Source organism: Mustelus asterias, chromosome 23, assembly GCF_964213995.1.
Source record: "Mustelus asterias chromosome 23, sMusAst1.hap1.1, whole genome shotgun sequence".
In the NCBI taxonomy this organism is placed as follows: Eukaryota; Metazoa; Chordata; class Chondrichthyes; order Carcharhiniformes; family Triakidae; genus Mustelus; species Mustelus asterias.
Genome location: NC_135823.1, coordinates 60,845,376 through 60,864,924, shown reverse-complemented (window position 1 = coordinate 60,864,924; position 19,549 = coordinate 60,845,376). Strand labels below are relative to the sequence as shown.

Genomic DNA, 19,549 nt, shown 5'->3' with positions numbered 1-19,549 from the left:
TTTAACGAGTCCTTTTATGGTTTTGACTTTAAAAAAATGGTATGCTGATTGCGACTGAGTTTAACCTTGCTTCAAAACATATGAATTCAACAGCAGCTCTTCAGAACTTGTGTTAATTCTCCAACTTGCAATACTCAGCAAATCAAGTCCCAAAAATTACCTTAATTAAGATCAACTGTATTTGGAATTTGCCAGCCTGTATAGGTCAGCGTCACACAATAGAAATTCAATTGAGACGGAGGCTACTCCTGTGCTACCCAAGTCCTGGAGGTGGACTTGAACCGGGGCCTGACCGTAAGATAGTGTGCTGTCAAGTGAGCCACTCAGACCCTTGCGTGGATCTCCACCATGACCTGGTGGAGAGGCTTGGGCGCTCCAATGAGTAATGCCATCAGAAGCTCCTGATAGCACCAAGCTTAGCAGTAAGGTCAGGGTGGAGGTGCCAGAAAAGGTGAGGTTCAAGAAGTCCTTAACAATAGAACAGCTGAAGAATGATTGCGTATCTCACTGGTTGTGAAGGCAGAAGAAGCTATAGAAGCAAGGTGATACCGATCATCACAGTTCTACACCTTACCGAAACCTGACCACCAACCCATCAAGATGGTGTGGACAATGACATGGGGAGGTGATGGCCCAGTGGTATTATCGCTAGACTATTAATCCAGAAACTCAGTTAATGTTCTGGGGGCCCGGATTCGAAACCCGCCACAGCTAGTAGAAGAATTTGAATTCAGTAAAAAAAAAAATCTGGAATTAAGAATCTACTGATGACCATGAAATCATTGTCGATTGTCGGGAAAATCCATCTGGTTCACTAATGTCCTATAGGGAAGGAAATCTGCCGTCTTTACCTGGTCTGGCCTACATGTGACTCCAGAGCCACAGCAATGTGGTTGACTCTCACTGCCCTCGGGCAACAAGGAATGGGCAAAAATGCTGACCAACCAGCGACGCGATGTCCCACAAATGAGTAAAAAAAAAACACAAGAACCTCATGTTAAACAAAGTCAGGTGCAACCAGGGTCCATTTGTCAAATACTGCGGCGATGGAGAATTAGCGATAGGTACAGGACTGTGAACCTGGGAGTTCTTAGTCAAGATTCTGTACACAGGCAACAGAGGCATGAAAGTCTTTGGACACCTGTGTTGGCAGTCACATGAAGACCCACGGCAGAAACTCAAGACCCTGAGCCGTTGATATCCTCGAACAGAGGGGCAGCAGACCAATGACAACATCATAGATTACCTCGATTAGCTTATTTACCCCTTCCCCAAGAAAAAGAGAAATCCGATAGATATTCGAGGCGAGTCCATTACATACCTTCAGCTATAGTAATCTCACTAATCCTAGTTACTGATCATGTGTTGGCTATCAAACCCCATGGAAACTTAGGAGTGCAGAGATTGCAGGAAGAGACGAGTTATTTGCCGATTATATACACTGCTCAGTTGCTCGGCTGTTTCAAAGCTTATTTCACAAAAACACTGCTGGAAGAGTCCAACAATAAGTACCAGGGGAAGCACGCTGCAATACTTTTATCTCCACAATGGAAAACTAAAGCAATACAACTAGGTAATGAAAGAAACACCAACTGTTTCCACAATCATCAAAGATTCACAAAATGCCTCATCATTTTCCTACTTCACCCAAGTCAGAAAATCTGAAGTCTTCTCACTTTTTGGTGAAACAGTATTTACAATCACAGAATTCCTGCAGTGCAGAAGGAGGCCATTCGGCCCATCATGCCTGCACTGATCACAATCCCACCCAGGCCCTATTCCCATGACCCCACATATTTATCCTACTAATCCCCTGACACGAGGGTCAATTTATTATGGCCAATCCATCTAACCCGCACATCTTTGGACTGTGGGAGGAAACCCACACAGACAGGTGGAGAATGTGCTAACTCCACACAGACAGTGACCTGAGGCCAGAATTGAACCCGGGTCCCTGACATTGTCAGGCAGCGGTGCTAACCACTGTGCCACCCCAATTATTACTTTGCATCCATAGAATAGAATCCCTACAGTGCAAAAGGCGGCCATTCGGCCCATCAAATCTGCACCGACTCTCTGACCGCATCCCTCACACGCCCTCCCCCCCCAACCCCATACTGAATTCCATTTCTCGTTCTGTGTCTGGCGGAATATGCCAGGTTAAGTAAAATGGAACAATGGTGCGATTAATTTAAAACAAATCTAACTTACCTCACAGAGAAACATAAATATGCCATGATGTTCTTGTAGAATTTTGCCTACAGTTAAATTAACTTTCCTGACACTTCCGAAAGGATCAAACAACAGCTCACGATTAAATGCTCCTTTGCGTTCTAGGGTCCATACATCTATCTCTTCTTGGCAATATGCAAATGTGCAGTGACCAGGGTATGTACATTCTTCTCCAGCAGCAACATCTAAAAACAAAACCAAGTATTATAATCTTCCATACTTTTGATCCAAACATAGGCTTTTTATTTTGCAGCCCAATTAACTTAAACGCCAATATCAACACTGAGCAACATTATGTATCACTTGCCTTTTAATGAGATACAAGAAAGGGAATATGTCTTAGTCAACTTTAACTCAGTTCACAACAGAATGTGTTTCCCATGGCCCCAAATACTGGCTAAAATATCTACATTTCATCTGGGCTCAAAGCAACAATGTTGCTGAGGATTGGTTCACTGCTTTGTTTAATAAAATATATCACACTGGCTAAAAGCATGCTTACACTGGCTAAAAGTACAATGAAAGATTACGATTCTTCAGGGCAGTGAGCAAGAGAAAACTATTTCACACTATTTGGGTGAAAAGAGCATGCATGTTACTTGTCCTCATACAAAGATCAAAGTCAAACAACTGCACAATTTATTGTTGATTTACTCAATAAACAGAATCTAGTATCAATTAACCAATGTGAACTGGTCCACTGTGATTTCTGGCATGCTTCACTGGATAGCAAAGTCACCGACATGAATTTTAGACAAGAAACAGGACAAGCATTTATTTACAGTGTCTTGGGGGCAACACAGTGGTTAGCACTGCTGCCTCACAGCACCAGGGACCCTGGTTCGATTCCCAGCTCGGGTCACTGTCTGTGGGAGTCTGCACATTCTCCCCGTGTCTGCGTGCGTTTCCTCCGGGTGCTCCGGTTTCCTCCCACAGTCCAAAGGACGTGCTGGTTAGGTGCATTGGCCATGCTAAATTCTCCCTCAGTGTACCTGAACAGGCGCCAGAGTGTGGCGACTAGGGAATTTTCACAGTAACTTCATTGCAGTATTAATGTAAGCCTACTTGTGACACTAATAAATTTACTTAACTTCAATACAGATAAAAATGTCGAGATGAATCTCTTGGGAGAGAAAAGAGCACGAGGGCAAACAAAATGGAAAGATGACAAAATGTGAGAAAACCTTTGTCACACCCATTACTCACTACAAATAACACCTGATGAAGGGGCAGCGCTCCGAAAGCTCGCGATACCAAACAAACCTGTTGAACTTTAACCCAGTGTTGCGAGACCTCTTACTGTGCCCACCCCAGTCCAACGCCAGCATCTCCACATCATTACAAATAATATATGACCAGAGTATAATAGTTTTGCCTTGATTGGGAAGGTGGGATGATGCAGAGAATGGCCTTTACTTCCACGAACTTATAAAATCATTACGATCACTCGAATGCTTATGGTTGGCCAAGCCAAATCAATGCCATCAAATCTATCCTTATTGACTCTCCTTATGATGAAATTACATCACAAAAATAGCTGGTATTCATTACAGAGCTCAGCACTGTATTAGCTGCTGCAATTGCCATTTAAAACCCTGTAAGAGCCAAATTAATCAGTAAAGGACACTAGCAACCCAGCTTCACATATTACTTATGCTGCCAGCAATACTTAATTTGTGTCTCTCCCCTCTGGCAATTCTGGCCTCCCAGACTGCCTGGACTCACTACAGTTCGCCTACCGCTGCAACAGTCCACAGCAGACGCCATCTCCCTGGCCCTGCACTCAACCCTGAAGAACCGAGATAACAAAGACACCCATGTCAGACTCCGATTTATCGACTATAGTTCTGCCTTCAACACCATTATTCCCACGAAACCCAAACTCCGTGGCCTGGGGCTCGGCTCCTCCCTCTGCAACTGGATCCTGAACTTCTGAACCCACAGGCCACAATCAGTAAGGATAGGCAACAACAACTCCTCCACGATCATCCTCAACACCGATGCCCCACAAGGCTGTGTCCTCAGCCCGCTACTATACTCCTTATACACCTATGGATTGTGCGGCCAAATCCCCCCCCTACTCGATTTTCAAGTTTGCTGGCGACACCACCGTAGTGGGTCAGATCTCAAACAATGATGAGACAAAGTACAGGAAAGAGATAGGAAATCTGATGAACTGGTGCCACGACAATAATCTCTCCCTTAATGTCAACAAAACGAAGGGAACAGTCATCGACTTCAGGAAGCATAGCGGAGGACATGCCTCTGTCTACATCAATGGGGACGAAATAGAAATGGTTGAGCACTTCAGGTTTTTAGGTGTCCAGATCACCAACAACCTGTCCAGGTCTCCCCATCCTGACACTGTAGTTAAGAAAGCCCACCAACGCCTCTACTTTCTCAGAAGACTAAGGAAATTTGGCATGTCAGCTATGACTCTCACCAACTTTTACAGATGCACCATAGTAAGTAGTCTCACAATACCAGGTTAAAGTCCAACAGGTTTATTTGGTAGGACGAGCTTTCGGAGCGTCGCTCCTTCATCAGGTGAGTGCCTAATGAAGGAGTGGCACTCCAAAAACTCGTGCTACCAAATAAACCTGTTGGACTTTAACCTGGTGTTGTGAGACTACTTACTGTGCCTGCCCCAGTCCAACCCCAGCAACTTCGGATGCACCATAGAAAGCATTCTTTCTGGTTGTATCACAGCTTGGTATGGCACCTGCTCTGCCCAAGACCACAAGAAATTACAAAGGGTCGTGAGTGAAGCCCAGTCCATCATTCAAACCAGCCTCCCACCCATTGACAGTCTACTCTTCCCGCTGCCTCGGCAAAGCAGCCAGCATAATGAAAGACCCCCACGCACCCCGGACATTCTCTCTTCCACCTTCTTCATCGGGAAAAAGATATAAAAGTCTGAGGTCATGTACCAACCGACTCAAGAACAGCTTCTTCCCTGCTGCTGTCAGACTTTTGAATGGACCTATCTTGCATTAAGTTGATCTTTCTCTATACCCTAGCTATGACTGTAACACTACATTCTGCACTCTCTCCTTTCCTTCTCTATGAACGGTATGCTTTGTCTGTATAGCACAAGAAACAATTCTTTTCACTGTATACATGTGACAATAATAAATCAAATCCTGTGTCTGGAATCTTTATCCTTTATATTCAGACACCATTATCTGCTGGATCAGCTGCTACAACACAAATCAGGCACAGGAAAACATGTACCCCACTACAAACTCTCCACGCATGTCATGCTCATCAACCACCATGCTCAATATCATCAGCATCCTCTTTGTTACAGTACACTAACAAGACTATGATCATTAGTAGGTCCCACATGAATTATAATGTATTCAGGCAATGTGCTAATTATAACTAATTATTGCATTTGGTACATAAACTGTTTAACAGCTGCAGAGTGAAAAGTCTTGAGAGGTTGGTATTAAATCTAAGAAGAATAAAACAGACAAACTCTTGCAATTGATGGGCAGCGAAATACATCTGTGTTCCTAATGATTTTTTTCGTACTTCTGCAGTTTCTTGATTTTGATGTTGTTTGGCTGGGAAAGTTTGATCAGCTGCAAAGCATTGCACACAATATGGAATGGCAATCAAACTGGTGGAGCTCAACCCATCCCATCACAACGGCACTGTGTGTGCATGGTCACACTGCACTGAAGGTAGCCAGTGATGCAAAGTCGAGGCACGCTAATATCAATAGCTGAAGAGAGTCAGGCAGTCACAGTGGAGAGAAGAAAATACACAAGTCTACTGTTGGCATCGCGCAAGTGCAATGCCCAGCTCCAACAAGAGACAGCATGGCCTGCTTCTCCATGACATTTAATGGTATCATTACCGGGTTAATAGACCATAAACATCCTGAGAATCCCAATTAGTTAGCAGCTCAACTGGACTGACCATGTAAATGATGTGGTTATTAAAGTTTAAGTTTATTTATTTCGTCACAAGTAAGGCTTACATTAACACTGCAATGAAGTTACTGTGAAATTCCCCTAATCGCCACAATCTGGTGCCTGTTCGGGTCAATGCACCTAACCAGCATGTCTTTCAGAATGTGGGAGGAAACCAGAGCACCCGGAGGAAACCCACGCAGACATGGGGAGAACGTGCAAACTCCACACAGACAGTGACCCAAGCCGGGAATCAAACCCAGGTCCCTGGCGCTGTGAAGCAGCAGTGCTAACCACTGTGCTACGGTGCCTATTAGAACCAGAGGTTGAATATTTAATACCTCCCGTCGCTTTAAAGTCTCTTCACCACCTACAAGGCACAAGTCAGGAGCGTGACAGAATATTTTACACTTGCCTGGAAGGGTGCAACAAGAAGTTCACCATCCATTAGCCTGAACTCCACCAACACCAGCATACCTGGGCTGCAAGGTGTATTATCTATCTGCAGGAAACACTGCAGCAACTCACCAACAATTTTTCAGTTCATGACATTGAGCATGGTGGCGGTTGATGAGTGCAACAGATCTGGAGAATTTGTCGTGAGGTACATAAATCTTTCCTCTTTTCCTAATTTGTGCGATAGCAAATGGTTCAGCAGATGATGCTGACTGAATACAAAGGATAAAAATTCAAGGAAAAGGCAAATACTGCAGGCAGGAGAAGCAATACCATCCAAATCTAAAATGCTAAGAGCAGCAGACACCATTTACGGGCATGAATAGTTGTCCCTACATTGTTGCTGGGAATGCGAGAAACCCTCTGCCTAAAGCTACTGTGGGAGAACCTTCACCACACAAACTGCAATGATGCAATCAGAAGGCCCAATTCCATCTTCCCAAGAGCAACTAGAGATAGGAAAAAAACAAAAATCAATGCTAATCTCACCAGTGATGCCTCTATCCCTAAAATTAATTTTTAAAAGTCTTATCAGATAATTGTTATATTTCCTGTATACTTATAGGGAGTTAACAACTTGCTTGAAAAACAGCATAGAGTAACTAACACTAATATAGCTATTTAGTTTTAACAACAAATGTAGGAGGCAGTCAGTAGACAATTAATATCTGATTCAACCCACAATGCACCAAATCCCCTATCCGAGAAAATATTAACCATCCTTTTATCGCCTACAGTAACTGAACTTTCTCACTAAAATGAAGATTGACTGTATCCACAAGTGGGAGACTCACTCACCCCCGTTTAAATCTTACCTTTACATATGAAATATGGCCCCACATATTGATTCTTTGTTGGTCTAGGTCGGATCTTCTTCCAGGGCCTACCATCTGGGTTCTTCAATCGACCAATTAAAATATCCTTCTTACACTTATGTTCCACATCTTTGTTGTAGGTACATGTCAATCCTTTGGGGTCTAAAAACAGTAGAAACCAGTGGAATTATGAACAAATTCCTGAAAACATTACCTCTCAAAGCCTTGCAAATTAGTAAACTCTATTTCTTATTCTGGGTTTGTGGAAACACTGTCGATATTCCAGGGCAGCTCCAAGGCAAATACTCCCACTCTAAAACTTCACATTTAAAATTAACACTGGCACACTTATTTCAAAATGCCGATAGTGAGTGATAATAAAAATTATTGCAAGACGCATTTAATGACGAAAGGATAAAATCAAAGTAAAATTACCTGTTATTGCCTGAGCCTTTTAACAGCAACACAAGCTCTGTACTACCAAGCGGCTACTGATGTAGGATAATTTATTAAGAAATGTACTCGGATGACTTTTTAGCCCATGCATTACCACTCTGATTTGGGGAGGGGATGTCTGTGCAGTATTTACAATACTATAGCACCAGCTCATAAATAGAAAACTACAGCACAGACAGGCTTGTGCAAGGTAGCCCATATTTGTAAATACCTAAGAGCATCAGTGGCTAAAGACAGAACCTTACTCCAGCAGCAAGCATGCATCGTATACAAAGGTGCTGTATGTTGATCAATGGCCAGAAACACGAGGCAAAGCCATATCTCGATTATTTACTTAATCTTCAATGGCAACACTGCTGTTATTTGCACTGCTGTTTAACTACTGCAGTGGAGCTCCTGTTACATGGCAAACGATATTTAGAGATCAGCCATGATTTGATTGCGGACAGCACAGTGGTCAGCACTGCCGCCTCAGCCCGGTGACCAGAGTTCGATTCCTGGCTTGGGTCACTGTCTGTGTGGAGTCTGCATGTTCCCCCAGTATCTGCATGGGTTTCTTCCAGGTGCTCCAGTTCCCTCCCACAGTCCAAAAGTGTGCGGGTTAGGTGGATTGGCTATGCTAAATTGCCTCTTGGTGTCAGGGGGGCTAGCTAGGATAAAATGCATGGAGTTATGGGGATAGGGCCTGGGTGGGATTATGGTCGGTGCACACTCAATGGATTGAATGGCCTCTCTCCTGCATTGTAGATTGAATAGCGTTGCAGGCTCGAAGGGTTGAATAGCCTATTTGATTACTATAATTAACATCAGTCCCTTAGCACATAGGAGTCTCATGACACCAGGTTAAAGTCCAACAGGTTTATTTGGTAGCACGAACTTTTGGAGCACTGCCCCTTCACCAGGTGAGTCACTGATGAAGGGGCAGCACTCCGAGAGCTCATGCTACCAAATAAACTTGTCGGACTTTAACCTGGTGTTGTGAGACTTCTTACTGTGCCTCCCCCAGTCCAACGCCGGCATCTCCACACATAGAAGGAGAAAGTCAACTGAATGCGAGATTAATATTTTGATTACAGTAGCTATTCGGAAGGATATAGGATACATCTCCATGGCAACAGCTGACCAGAGTCCACATGCCAACCAATCAGCATCCTTTTCTCACGCAGTATAAATTGTTGTTCCTTTGAAATCTGGTATTCTTGCAATTCTGCCCTGATGAGTGCAAGGTGAAAACCTTCTACAGGATGTCCCTTTTTACAACAACACTCAAGTTCCGTATGACCAAGCAGCTATTGATATAGGATAATTTATTAAGAAAGGTTCTTTGGATCTTTCTTGATTAGCAGGCAATAGTTTTATTTTGATTTTATTTTTTCGTCATTTTAAAAGCACCTTGCAATAATTTTTAGTATCTCTCAATATTGGCATTTTTACACTAAGACTGCCAGTGACTGTATTTCAAAAGGAAAGTAAGATTTCTACTGCTCCTGTGTTTCTATACATCTATTATACTATTACATCAGCTATTGGGGAGGTAGGGATGGCTAGGATGCGATTCCTAGAAAGACTGAACATGCTGGAATTTAGTGAGCCTCAACTCTCCGATGCTGGTTAGGCATCCCTGAAACTTCATCACACACTGTTGTGATTTGAAATTAACAGGATCATCATACAATGCTATCCAAAGTGCAAATGTTAATACATTAAATGCCTTTTGATTTAACTACAATAATTATAGATCAAAATGGCAGGTTAAAATAGATTTCTTAAAAGCTGTGGAACAAATGGTTTTGAGCAGTTCTGAGCACTTCCTGAAAAATTACTCAACATTAGCAAAAAACAAATAAGCAACTTTCTAATGATCAACTAATCTGAATGGGAAAGCAGAAAATAAATCTTGTTGCCATAGGACACAGGGTTGTGAATAACAAATTTGATTCTGAAGAGCGATTGTTATTAATTTTACTGGTTAAAAAACTGGTCTGAAAGCTTGACATCAGATGAGGGAAGTTGCTAGGATGTAAATCCCAAGAAACAGTGGTGATAAACTATATAATTCACTTAATTATCATGTATAGCCAAAGCTATCCACCATTTAGTTTTTAAAAAGAGGATGATATAACATATGCTTGATGCCACGCTAATGTGGCATCCTTGTCCAATGATTTGGCCATCGAAAAAAAGGCACAAATACAAAGGCCTTGGAGCAACTTGCCTGTTCAACTGCATTCGGAGCAGGGCCAACAGACAAAACACATCAAAATCCGTGTGTGTGGGGTGGGGGGGGGATGATTTTAGGGGGCGGGCGGGCGGCGGGATGATTTTAGGGTAAATTTTCCGGTCCCGCCCACCACTGAAATCGTCAGGGGCGGGACGAACAATTTGACAATCGGTTACAGGTCTGCTGATCTCAGATGGGAATTTCTGGTTATCGATTGGAAAATCTCGCCCATGGGACGTGATATACGCAAGCCAATATTTATATTGTTTGGCCACTTTGTGAGAAACCTTGGTCAAATACTTGGCCCTTTTCATGTATAACACCAGCTGCAAAGGAACAGATTTTTCATGGTCACGGTTCAGTAATTTTCACCATCACCATGAGATCCTGTCTGAGAGCATGACTTCAGGGGAAAAGATTGCAGCTCAGCAACTTTTTGTGACTTTACACGTGGAGTTTCAATGCTATAACCGTCAACATAACTCAAAAGTGCACAAAAAACTTAAGCGACAGGTACTTATCTCGAATGTGAAATCACTCATCTCAAATTAGACTGCAGAAATGCAAAAAATAAATGTCAACAACTCCACTGTTCCCCAGAGAGACATTCTTCAATTGAATCCGATGAGGATTCACAGTTGAACACATTGGTTCTTATGAAACGTGAGCCTGTTGGTAGAGCAATTACCTTACACAGCCGAGTGTTCAAATACATGTGGAGCAACATGGACAGGCAAGTTCTACACTTAACAGTAACAGTCATTTCATAAGATGAAAATCTGTAGAACATAACCAAGTTGTGTTTTTCTCACCTATTTTAAAGCACAAAGGGCAGGCTTGCTTAAATTCATGCGTGTCCGACAGCAGATTTCTAGCTAGTGTTTGTGTGGATAATTCATTCACTCCCATTTCTGTTCCTCTTGAAAAGCCACTTCCATTTTGACCTATAACTCCTATATTGCTGTTACTACCGAACAGACTGTTTGTATTATTTAGCTGTAGGAAAAAATAAGTACAGAAAACGTTCACTATTTTTTATATGTGCACTGAAAATTGAAAAGCAGAAAATCATTATATCTGTAGTACCATGATCTGGATTTTGAGACCGTGAACCGAGTGATACATTTCACTATGCTGGTGTAACAGATCTTAGGCAGCCAGGTGAGAAGTATTGCATTTTTAAATTAGGAACTAAACCAAACCAAAACAAGACTCAATCTCTCAACTTCTGGTGCTTTTACAAAAAGACAAACAAGCTTGATTATAGATCATTCATATTCCAAATTATTGCATTTGAAAACTCAATCTCCAAAAGAATTTTGGAGCACAGGCATTTTAAATAATTTCATATAATTTACATAAATAAAATAATGTGGAAACAAACTTTTTACTACAATTCCAGTCTAATTATTCATTACTTTGTTCGAATCCCATTTAAAAGCTCCCGTGGGGGTCAGAGTATCAGTGCAAGAAGTTCATAAAACTAATGATGATCTTGCAGACCTGTGTTTTAGTTTACCTGAAAATTCAGGATTTCAATTTCCAGCACAGCATTAACTAAATTTGCCCACGAAATTAATCCATGGCAATTTGACAGGAATGGCCCGTTCATTTTTAAAACTTAGGTAGTGTCCTCCCCTCCCACTTTAAACATTGTGTACAAGTTCTAAGAAAAAGAATTGGTGGCGATTCATGTTACTTATTCTGCCAATCAAAGGAAGAGGTTTCACGAATGTGGTAAGTTCATCTTGGAGGGAAAGTCAGATTTCAAAGGCAGTGTAAACAAATGCTCATCAGCTTCATTTTCATGGGTAGAGGCGTGGAGAAAGGGAGAGAAAAAGAGACACACACACACACATACACAACACTTTTTCTGGTGACCCCCCTGCCACCCCATTTCCTATAAGTATTGATTCCCTGCTGGGATACAAGTTCCAGATGCCCAGCAGTGCCTTCTTAGATTGTCAGTAAGCTATTCCATTTTCATGGACGGAGGGGACAACACTTTTTCTGGTGATTCTTCCCCCCTCCCCAATCCCCACACACATTTCCTACAAGTATCGGTTCCCTGCATCAAATTCATGTAATCAAAACTGTAAAAAGGAATTAAATAACATTGCATAGATGTTGCTAAGATGAACACTTTGCATGATATTTGCATTCTGATTAAAGAGGAGCTGTAATAGCAAACACTTATCTGGAAACTATTGGAAATACCATTATACATCAATAAAATAATATCCCAACACATAATCGTTTCTGGTTGTTTCACAGCTTGGTATGGGCTCCTGCTCTGCCCAAGACTGCAAGGAACTACAAAAGGTCGTGAATGTAGCCCAATCCATCACTCAAACCAGCCTTCCATCCATTGACTTTGTCTACACTTCCCACTGCCTCAGCGAAGCAGCCAGCATAATTAAGGGCCCCACGCACCCTGGACATTCTCTCTTCCGTCGGGAAAAAGATACAAAAGTCTGAGGTCACGTACCAACCGACTCAAGAACAGCTTCTTCCCTGCTGCTGTCAGACTTTTGAATGGACCTACCTTGCATTAAGTTGATCTTTCTCAACAACCTAGCTATGACTGTAACACTACATTCTGCATTCTCCCGTTATTCATTAATCGAGGGATTGAGTTTAGGAGTCGGGAGATAATGCTGCAGCTTTATAGGACCCTGGTTAGACCCCACTTGGAGTACTGCGCGCAGTTCTGGTCACCTCATTACAGGAAAGATGTTGAAGCCATTGAAAGGGTGCAGAGGAGATTTACAAGGATGTTGCCTGGATTGGGGGGCATGCCTTATGAGGATAGGTTGAGGGAGCTTGGTCTCTTCTCCCTGGAGAGACGAAGGATGAGAGGTGACCTGATAGAGGTTTACAAGATGTTGAGAGGTCTGGATAGGGTAGACTCTCAGAGGCTATTTCCAAGGGCTGAAATGGTTGCTACGAGAGGACACGGGTTTAAGGTGCTGGGGGGTAGGTACAGAGGAGATGTCAGGGGTAAGTTTTTCACTCAGAGGGTGGTGGGTGAGTGGAATCGGCTGACGTCGGTGGTGGTGGAGGCAAACTCGTTGGGGTCTTTTAAGAGACTTCTGGATGAGTACATGGGATTTAATGGGATTGAGGGCTATAGATAGGCCTAGAGGTGGGGATGTGATCGGCGCAACTTGTGGGCCGAAGGGCCTGTTTGTGCTGTGGCTTTCTATGTTCTATGTTTCCTTCTCTATGAATGGTATGCTTTGTCTGTATAGCGCAAGAAACAATACTTTTCACTGTATATTAATACATGTGACAATAATAAATCAAATCATCAGCAATCAGCAACAGTAGAAAATTTGGTTCCACTTTTCTAGTTAAAATAAATAAGTTAGTGTTCCTTCAGAGAGGAGAGGAAATACAGGGTATCAATGCAAGGAAAAACAAAGGGTACTTGCAGCACTACCATCAATACATGGTAAGGTTATTCTTCCCTCTTTTCTAGAGGGTACAAGAATCCAAGAATCATTACAAGCCTTGCCCCTGCTTGAGGGACTTTGGGCTATCACTTCTGGACATTTTGCAGGCACCACTAAGCTGTGTTATTTATTTTGCCAATCAAAAGAGGGTTCACAAAGGTGATGAATTCAGCTGGGAGGAAAAGTCAGGGTTCAAAGGCAGTGTAAACAAATGGTCACTAGTTACATTTTCTGGGAAAGGAGGGGGGGGGGGGGGCAGAGACAGATAACACTTTTTTTTGGTGACCCCTCCAATAATTTGGCATGGTCAAGTTGAGCCGAAGGGCCTGTTTCCATGCTGTAAACCTCTGTGACTCTAATTTCCTATAGCATTGCTTTCCTACTGGGATACAGGCTCCAGATGCCCAGCGGTGCCTTATTAGGCTGTCAGTAAGCTATTCCATTGCAAGGGCATCATAGAATCTACAGTGCAGGAGACCATTCGGCCCATCGAGTCTGCACTGACCACAATCCCACCCAGGCCCTATTCCTATTACCTCAGACATTTATCCCAGCTAGTCAAACTGACACTAAGGGGCAATTTAGCATGGCCAATCCACCTAACCCGCACATCTTTGGACTGTGGGAGGAAACTGGAGCACCCGGAGGAAATCCACACAGACACGGGAAGAACGTGCAAACTCCACACAGTGACCCAAGCCGGGAATCCAACCTGGGTCCCTGGCGCTGTGAGGCAGCAACACAACAAGAGATCTCGAGAATAAATAAAACTGAAGGAATTCATGAAAAGCACTTCGACAAACGTGATACACAAAGAAACAAAGTCTGGACTGAAAAACTACTTCAATTCCTATGCCATTGCTGACAATTTTTTTTTATAGCCTTGCCACTTTCAGCTTTTGCACTCTGTGCCTCTCACTTTCCAATACTGTCACTTTGATTCTCAGTCCCATCTTTTATGCGCATCTGTCCTCGTCTATTTCCTCTCTGCTTTGTGTCTCATTCTTTTCTCCTCGTGAATGCGCGCGCACATCCACGCTTGTCGCTTTCTAGCACTTTCCATGCCTCTCGCACACTTTCATTTGCCACCTCTGCATGTCTGTCTGCTCCTTTCTTGGATGCCTCAGTGTTCTCTTCCTGTCACCTACCACAGAAATGAGAAGGCAGGCTTGAGACTGCACATTCCTGACAACCGCAGAGAATTAAAAATATATATTTATATAGTGCTTTTCAAGTCCTCAGGGCGCCTCAAAGCGTTTCCTACAAGTAGCCATTTGGCTCGCGGTTCATGTGCCCACTCCCTGAAGAGCAAACCATTTGCTACGGTGGCATAGTGGTTAGCACTGCTGCCTCACAGTGCCAGTGACCCAGGTTCGATTCCCGGCCTCGGGTCACTGTCTGTGTGGAGTCTGCATGTTCTCCCGTGTCTGCGTGGGTTTCCTCCGGGTGCTCCGGTTTCCTCCCACAGTCTGAAAGGCGTGCTGGTTAGGTGCATTGGCCGTGCTAAATTCTCCCTCAGTGTACACAAACAGGCACCGGAGTGTGGCAACTAGAGGATTTTCACAGTAACTTCATTGCAGTGTTAATCTTAGAATCCCTACAGCACAGAAAGAGGCCATTCAGCCCATCGAGTCTGCACCGACCACAATCCCACCCAGGCCATACCCCCATATATTTACCCACTAATCCCTCTAACCTGTGCATCCCAGGAAACTAAGGGCAATTTTAGCATGGCCAATCAACCTAACCCGCACATCTTTGGACTGTGGGAGGAAACCGGAGTACCCGGAGGAAACCCACGCAGACACGAGGAGAATGTGCAAACTCCACACAGACAGTGACCCGAGCCGGGAATCGAACCCAGGTCCCTGGAGCTGTGAAGCAGCAGTGCTAACCACTGTGCTACCGTGCCGCCCCACTGTGCTACCGTGCCACCTACTTGCGACATTAATGAATAAACTTAAACCTTAAACTTATTTCATCCCATTCCTCTGCCTTTGGCCTTTATCCTTTTAATATAACGATTTTACAAAGATGTTAGCGTTCATGGATTCTGCATCAATTGATGGTACATTCCATACCCAAAAAATGACTGCATAAGAATTTCATCCAATCCCTTTTTTGGGGGAGGTGAAGAGAAAAGCTTAAATTTATAGGGCAGAATTTTTCCATCCGGCCCACCATGGGAATCGTAGCGGATGGGACATGAACCATGCAAATGTCCACTGATCACGGGCATGATTTTCCAGTCTTGGGGCGAGCGCAGCTGGAAAATCCCACCCATAGTTTCTAGTTACGAGTGACAACACTGTCTACAAGACTTCAAGAAAACCCTTCACTAGCCTGGATTTTGCAGTAGTAATGATGGTAAAACCTTCAGTGGTCGCCGTCGTTACTCCACTGCAACTGAAAACATTTGTGACACAGCACATCCACAGAACAACATGGAAATCCAGAAGCTGCTGCTTCTACACTCTTCCAGAGGTGTACTGTTGAGGGCCCACAGTGTAAACCTACACGACCAAACAAAGCCATGAGAAACTTTTCACTTTTAACACTGTTAGTCTTGCTATAAAAACCTTTGAAAAAGTTATATCTTGTTGAATGAGGTGCAAATGGGTTTAAACAGCACATTAACTTCATAATTACTAAAAAAACATCCTCACTAAACCCAAATAGTTAGTTTTAGAATCATAGAATTCCTACAGTGCAGAAGGAGGCCATTCGGCCCATCAAGTCTGCACCGGCCACAATCCCACCCAGGCCCTATCCCCATAGCCCCACACATTTAGCCTAGCTAGTCCCCCTGACACTCAGGGGCAATTTAGCATGGCCAATCCACCTAATCTACACATCTTTAGAGTATGGGAGGAAACCAGAGCACCCGGAGGAAACCCACGCAGACACGGGGGGAATGTGCAAACTCCACACAGACAGTGACCCAAACCAGAATCGAACCCAGGTCCCTGGCGCGGTGAGGCAGCAGTGCTAACCACTGTGCCACCCCATTTACATTTGTGGAATGTCCGTTTGCTCCATTACGATAACATTTCTGTTTTATATAACTTTTTTGAAAAAAAAGTTCACAAACAGATGAATTAGGAGCACCTTTCAGCTCCTTGAGCCTACTCGGTCATTCAATAAGATCATGGTTCATCTGGTTGTGGCCTCAACTCCACTTTCCTCCCTCCCCCTCCATCACTGACTCCCTTTTCAAATCAGGAATCTAAATAATTCAACCGTTTAAATATTCCGTCAACACTCACTGACGAAGAGTACCACAGACTCACAACCGACAAAAAAAAATTCTCTTCACCTCAAGTCTTAAAGGGGAGATGCTTTATTTTTAAATGGTGTCCCCTAGTTCCAGTCTCCCACAGGGGGAAACATTCTTTTAGTATCCCATCCTGTCAAGTCCCCTCAGAATCTTTTATGTTTCAATATGATTGCCTCACATTCTTCTTAAACTCCAATGGATACAGGCACAATCTGTCCAATAGCGGAGATCGGCGCATACGCAGTAGCCCAGCACCTCCCGCCTCCAAATCGCTGGCCAGCCCCACGACCTCGCATCACTGGCCATGTGACCCCTCCCCCCGCCCCCCAATTGCTGGCCATGCGACCATCCCCCCCCCCCCCCCCCATGGCAGCCCTGATCTCCCCAACAACCACCCTTCCCCCACCACCCGATCTCCTTGACCCTCCATAGGCCTTACCCGATGGGCATTGCCAGTTTGCCCCTTGGGCAGTGCCGGGGGCCTGGCTGGCAATTGTCATATTTAAACCAGCTCCGCGCCAGATTGGGAGACATCAGGGGAGGCCAGAAATCCTCTCCCCAGAGACGCACGGAGGGCGTGGCACCCAGATAGGAGCTCGCTTAACGGCCTCCACTGATGTCTCCTTGCCCAGTGCACTGCTCGAGCAGCACAGTGGGCTCGGAGAATCGTCCGTTTTGATATAAATGCTACATGCATTCAAATACAGAGGCTTTAACTCTGCCTTTTTAACCACATCTTGCAATCTCTGGCCTTACCTGCTGCCGCGGTTTGTACGCTCCTTCCTACCACACTCTGATTATCATTTCTGTTATTGCTACCTTGCCCTCCTATTCTGTCTTCTCTCTTTAATTGATCATATCTGCCTTGATCCCTTGCTCCCATTATATTCAACTATAGTTGAAGTCCTCTCCACTACCCTAATTATACAACTCACGAGAAAACTGGTCCCAGTGCAGCTCAGGTGAAGACTAACCCAAAGGGACAGCTCCCACTTTCCTCAGTACTGGTGCCAGCAGCACCTGCGAATCAAAACTCATTTCTCCCACTCCAATCTTCCTGCCACAAATTCAACTCCCTAATCTTATTTATTTTACACCAATTTGTTCATGGCTCAAGTAATAATCTAGAGATTATCAGCTTTGAGATCCTGCTTTTTAATTTATCATGCTCCCCAAGCAAAACCTATTTCCTAGTCCCACCAATGTGGACCATTGGATCCTCCCTTCCTATTGCAAGTTTCTCTCCAACCCAAAGCAGGTGTTCCAAACCCTGGCATTGGGCAGGACTTTCAATCTCAGCTACAAGAGTGTCAAATCCCCCGAATATGCTGTCCCCTACTACCATTATATTCCTATTTACTCCCCGCTTGAATGCTCATCCAACCTGCAACCCCCACTTTCATTCACACAGGTGGTAAGCACCACAATCCTGTTGGGCAGTTTGTTCGTATCATATTTTATCTTCTCTATCCAATTGTGTGAACATTTATTTCACTATCCGAGAGCTTAAATTAAAAACGTGAAGGATAAGGTGTTATTAACTGCCTGGCTTGCTGCCTGCGAGAATACTTAAATGTGACTGACTACTTACTTAACTCTGCGTGCTGACACTGCTGCTACACACTTGAAGGTCCTCTTGACTTGGTGCCAGATTCAAAATGCTACCTTAAATGGGGAGATCCGCACCACAGAGATCGCTGGATCCTGCGAGAAGTTTTCTTTTGAGGATAGCAGTGATGCCATTGCTTTGTCGCTGTGGCTAAAACCCAGTCCAATTATCTCTCCTCTGCACCGATTAAAATCACAAAATGCGCCTACATGCTCTTCCCCGGTATCAAAGTGAATCTTTTTTGCATCGTGTTTGTGTGTGTGTGGGGGGTCTTGATATCAATCTTAAAATAGGAACAAAACTGGACAAATATTCTACAAATGGCCCTACCAATGATTTGTGTCGGCTTGGCATCATGTCTTTGATTTTGCACTTTGTACCCCTATTTAGAGGGTTGAAGAATTGCAAATGTCACGCCCTGGTTCCAAAGCAGTTGGAAGAATAGCCCCAGCAATCACAGACCTGTCAGTTTAACATCAGTGGTGGACAAGCTTCTGGAAGCAATTTTTCAGGATGGAATAGGATAGTCAAATGGAAAAATGTGGGTTGATTAGGAAGAGCCAGCATGGATCTTTAAAGGGGAAATCATGATTAACTAATTTGCTGGAGTTTTTTTGAGGAGGTAACAGAAAGGGTCAATGAGGGGAATGCTGTTGATGCGGTGTACATGGACTTTCAGAAGGTATTCAATACAGTGCCACACAACAGGACTTGAGAAAAGTTATACCTCATGGAATAAAAATCATGAGGGGCTGAACAGAGTAGATAGGGAGAAACTGTTCCAATTTGTAAAAGGATCAAGGGCATAGATTTAACGTGATTTGGAAAAGAAGCAAATGCAATGTGAGAAAAAAACTTCTTCGCACAGCGAGTGGTTCGGGTCTGGAATACACTACCTGAAGCGCAGCAGATGCAGGTTTAATCAAGGCATTCAAGAGGGCATTAGATAATCACTTGAATACAAACAATGTGCAAGGTACGGGGAAAAGGAAGGAGAATGACACTAAGTCATGATGCTTGCTTGGAGAGCCGGTGCAGACAGGATGGGCCAAATGGCCTCCTTCCGTACCATAACAGTTCTGCGATTTATAAAATCTGGGATTCAAAA

The 19,549-nt window shown here is 43.8% G+C and overlaps 1 protein-coding gene across 3 annotated transcripts in view; it reads right to left on the bottom strand.

Annotated features, from left to right (window-relative positions):
- The window catches only part of zc3h7a (zinc finger CCCH-type containing 7A), a 103,302-nt gene that overhangs the window by 18,010 nt on the left and 65,743 nt on the right, over positions 1-19,549 (bottom strand). For all 3 annotated transcript variants that reach the window (XM_078240753.1, XM_078240754.1, XM_078240755.1), the window contains exons 12-14: positions 10,913-11,096; positions 7,424-7,585; positions 2,212-2,417 (exon numbers count right to left, since the gene is read on the bottom strand). In XM_078240753.1, the coding sequence (XP_078096879.1) occupies positions 2,212-2,417; positions 7,424-7,585; positions 10,913-11,096 (552 nt within the window). The remainder of the gene's footprint in view (positions 1-2,211; positions 2,418-7,423; positions 7,586-10,912; positions 11,097-19,549) is intronic.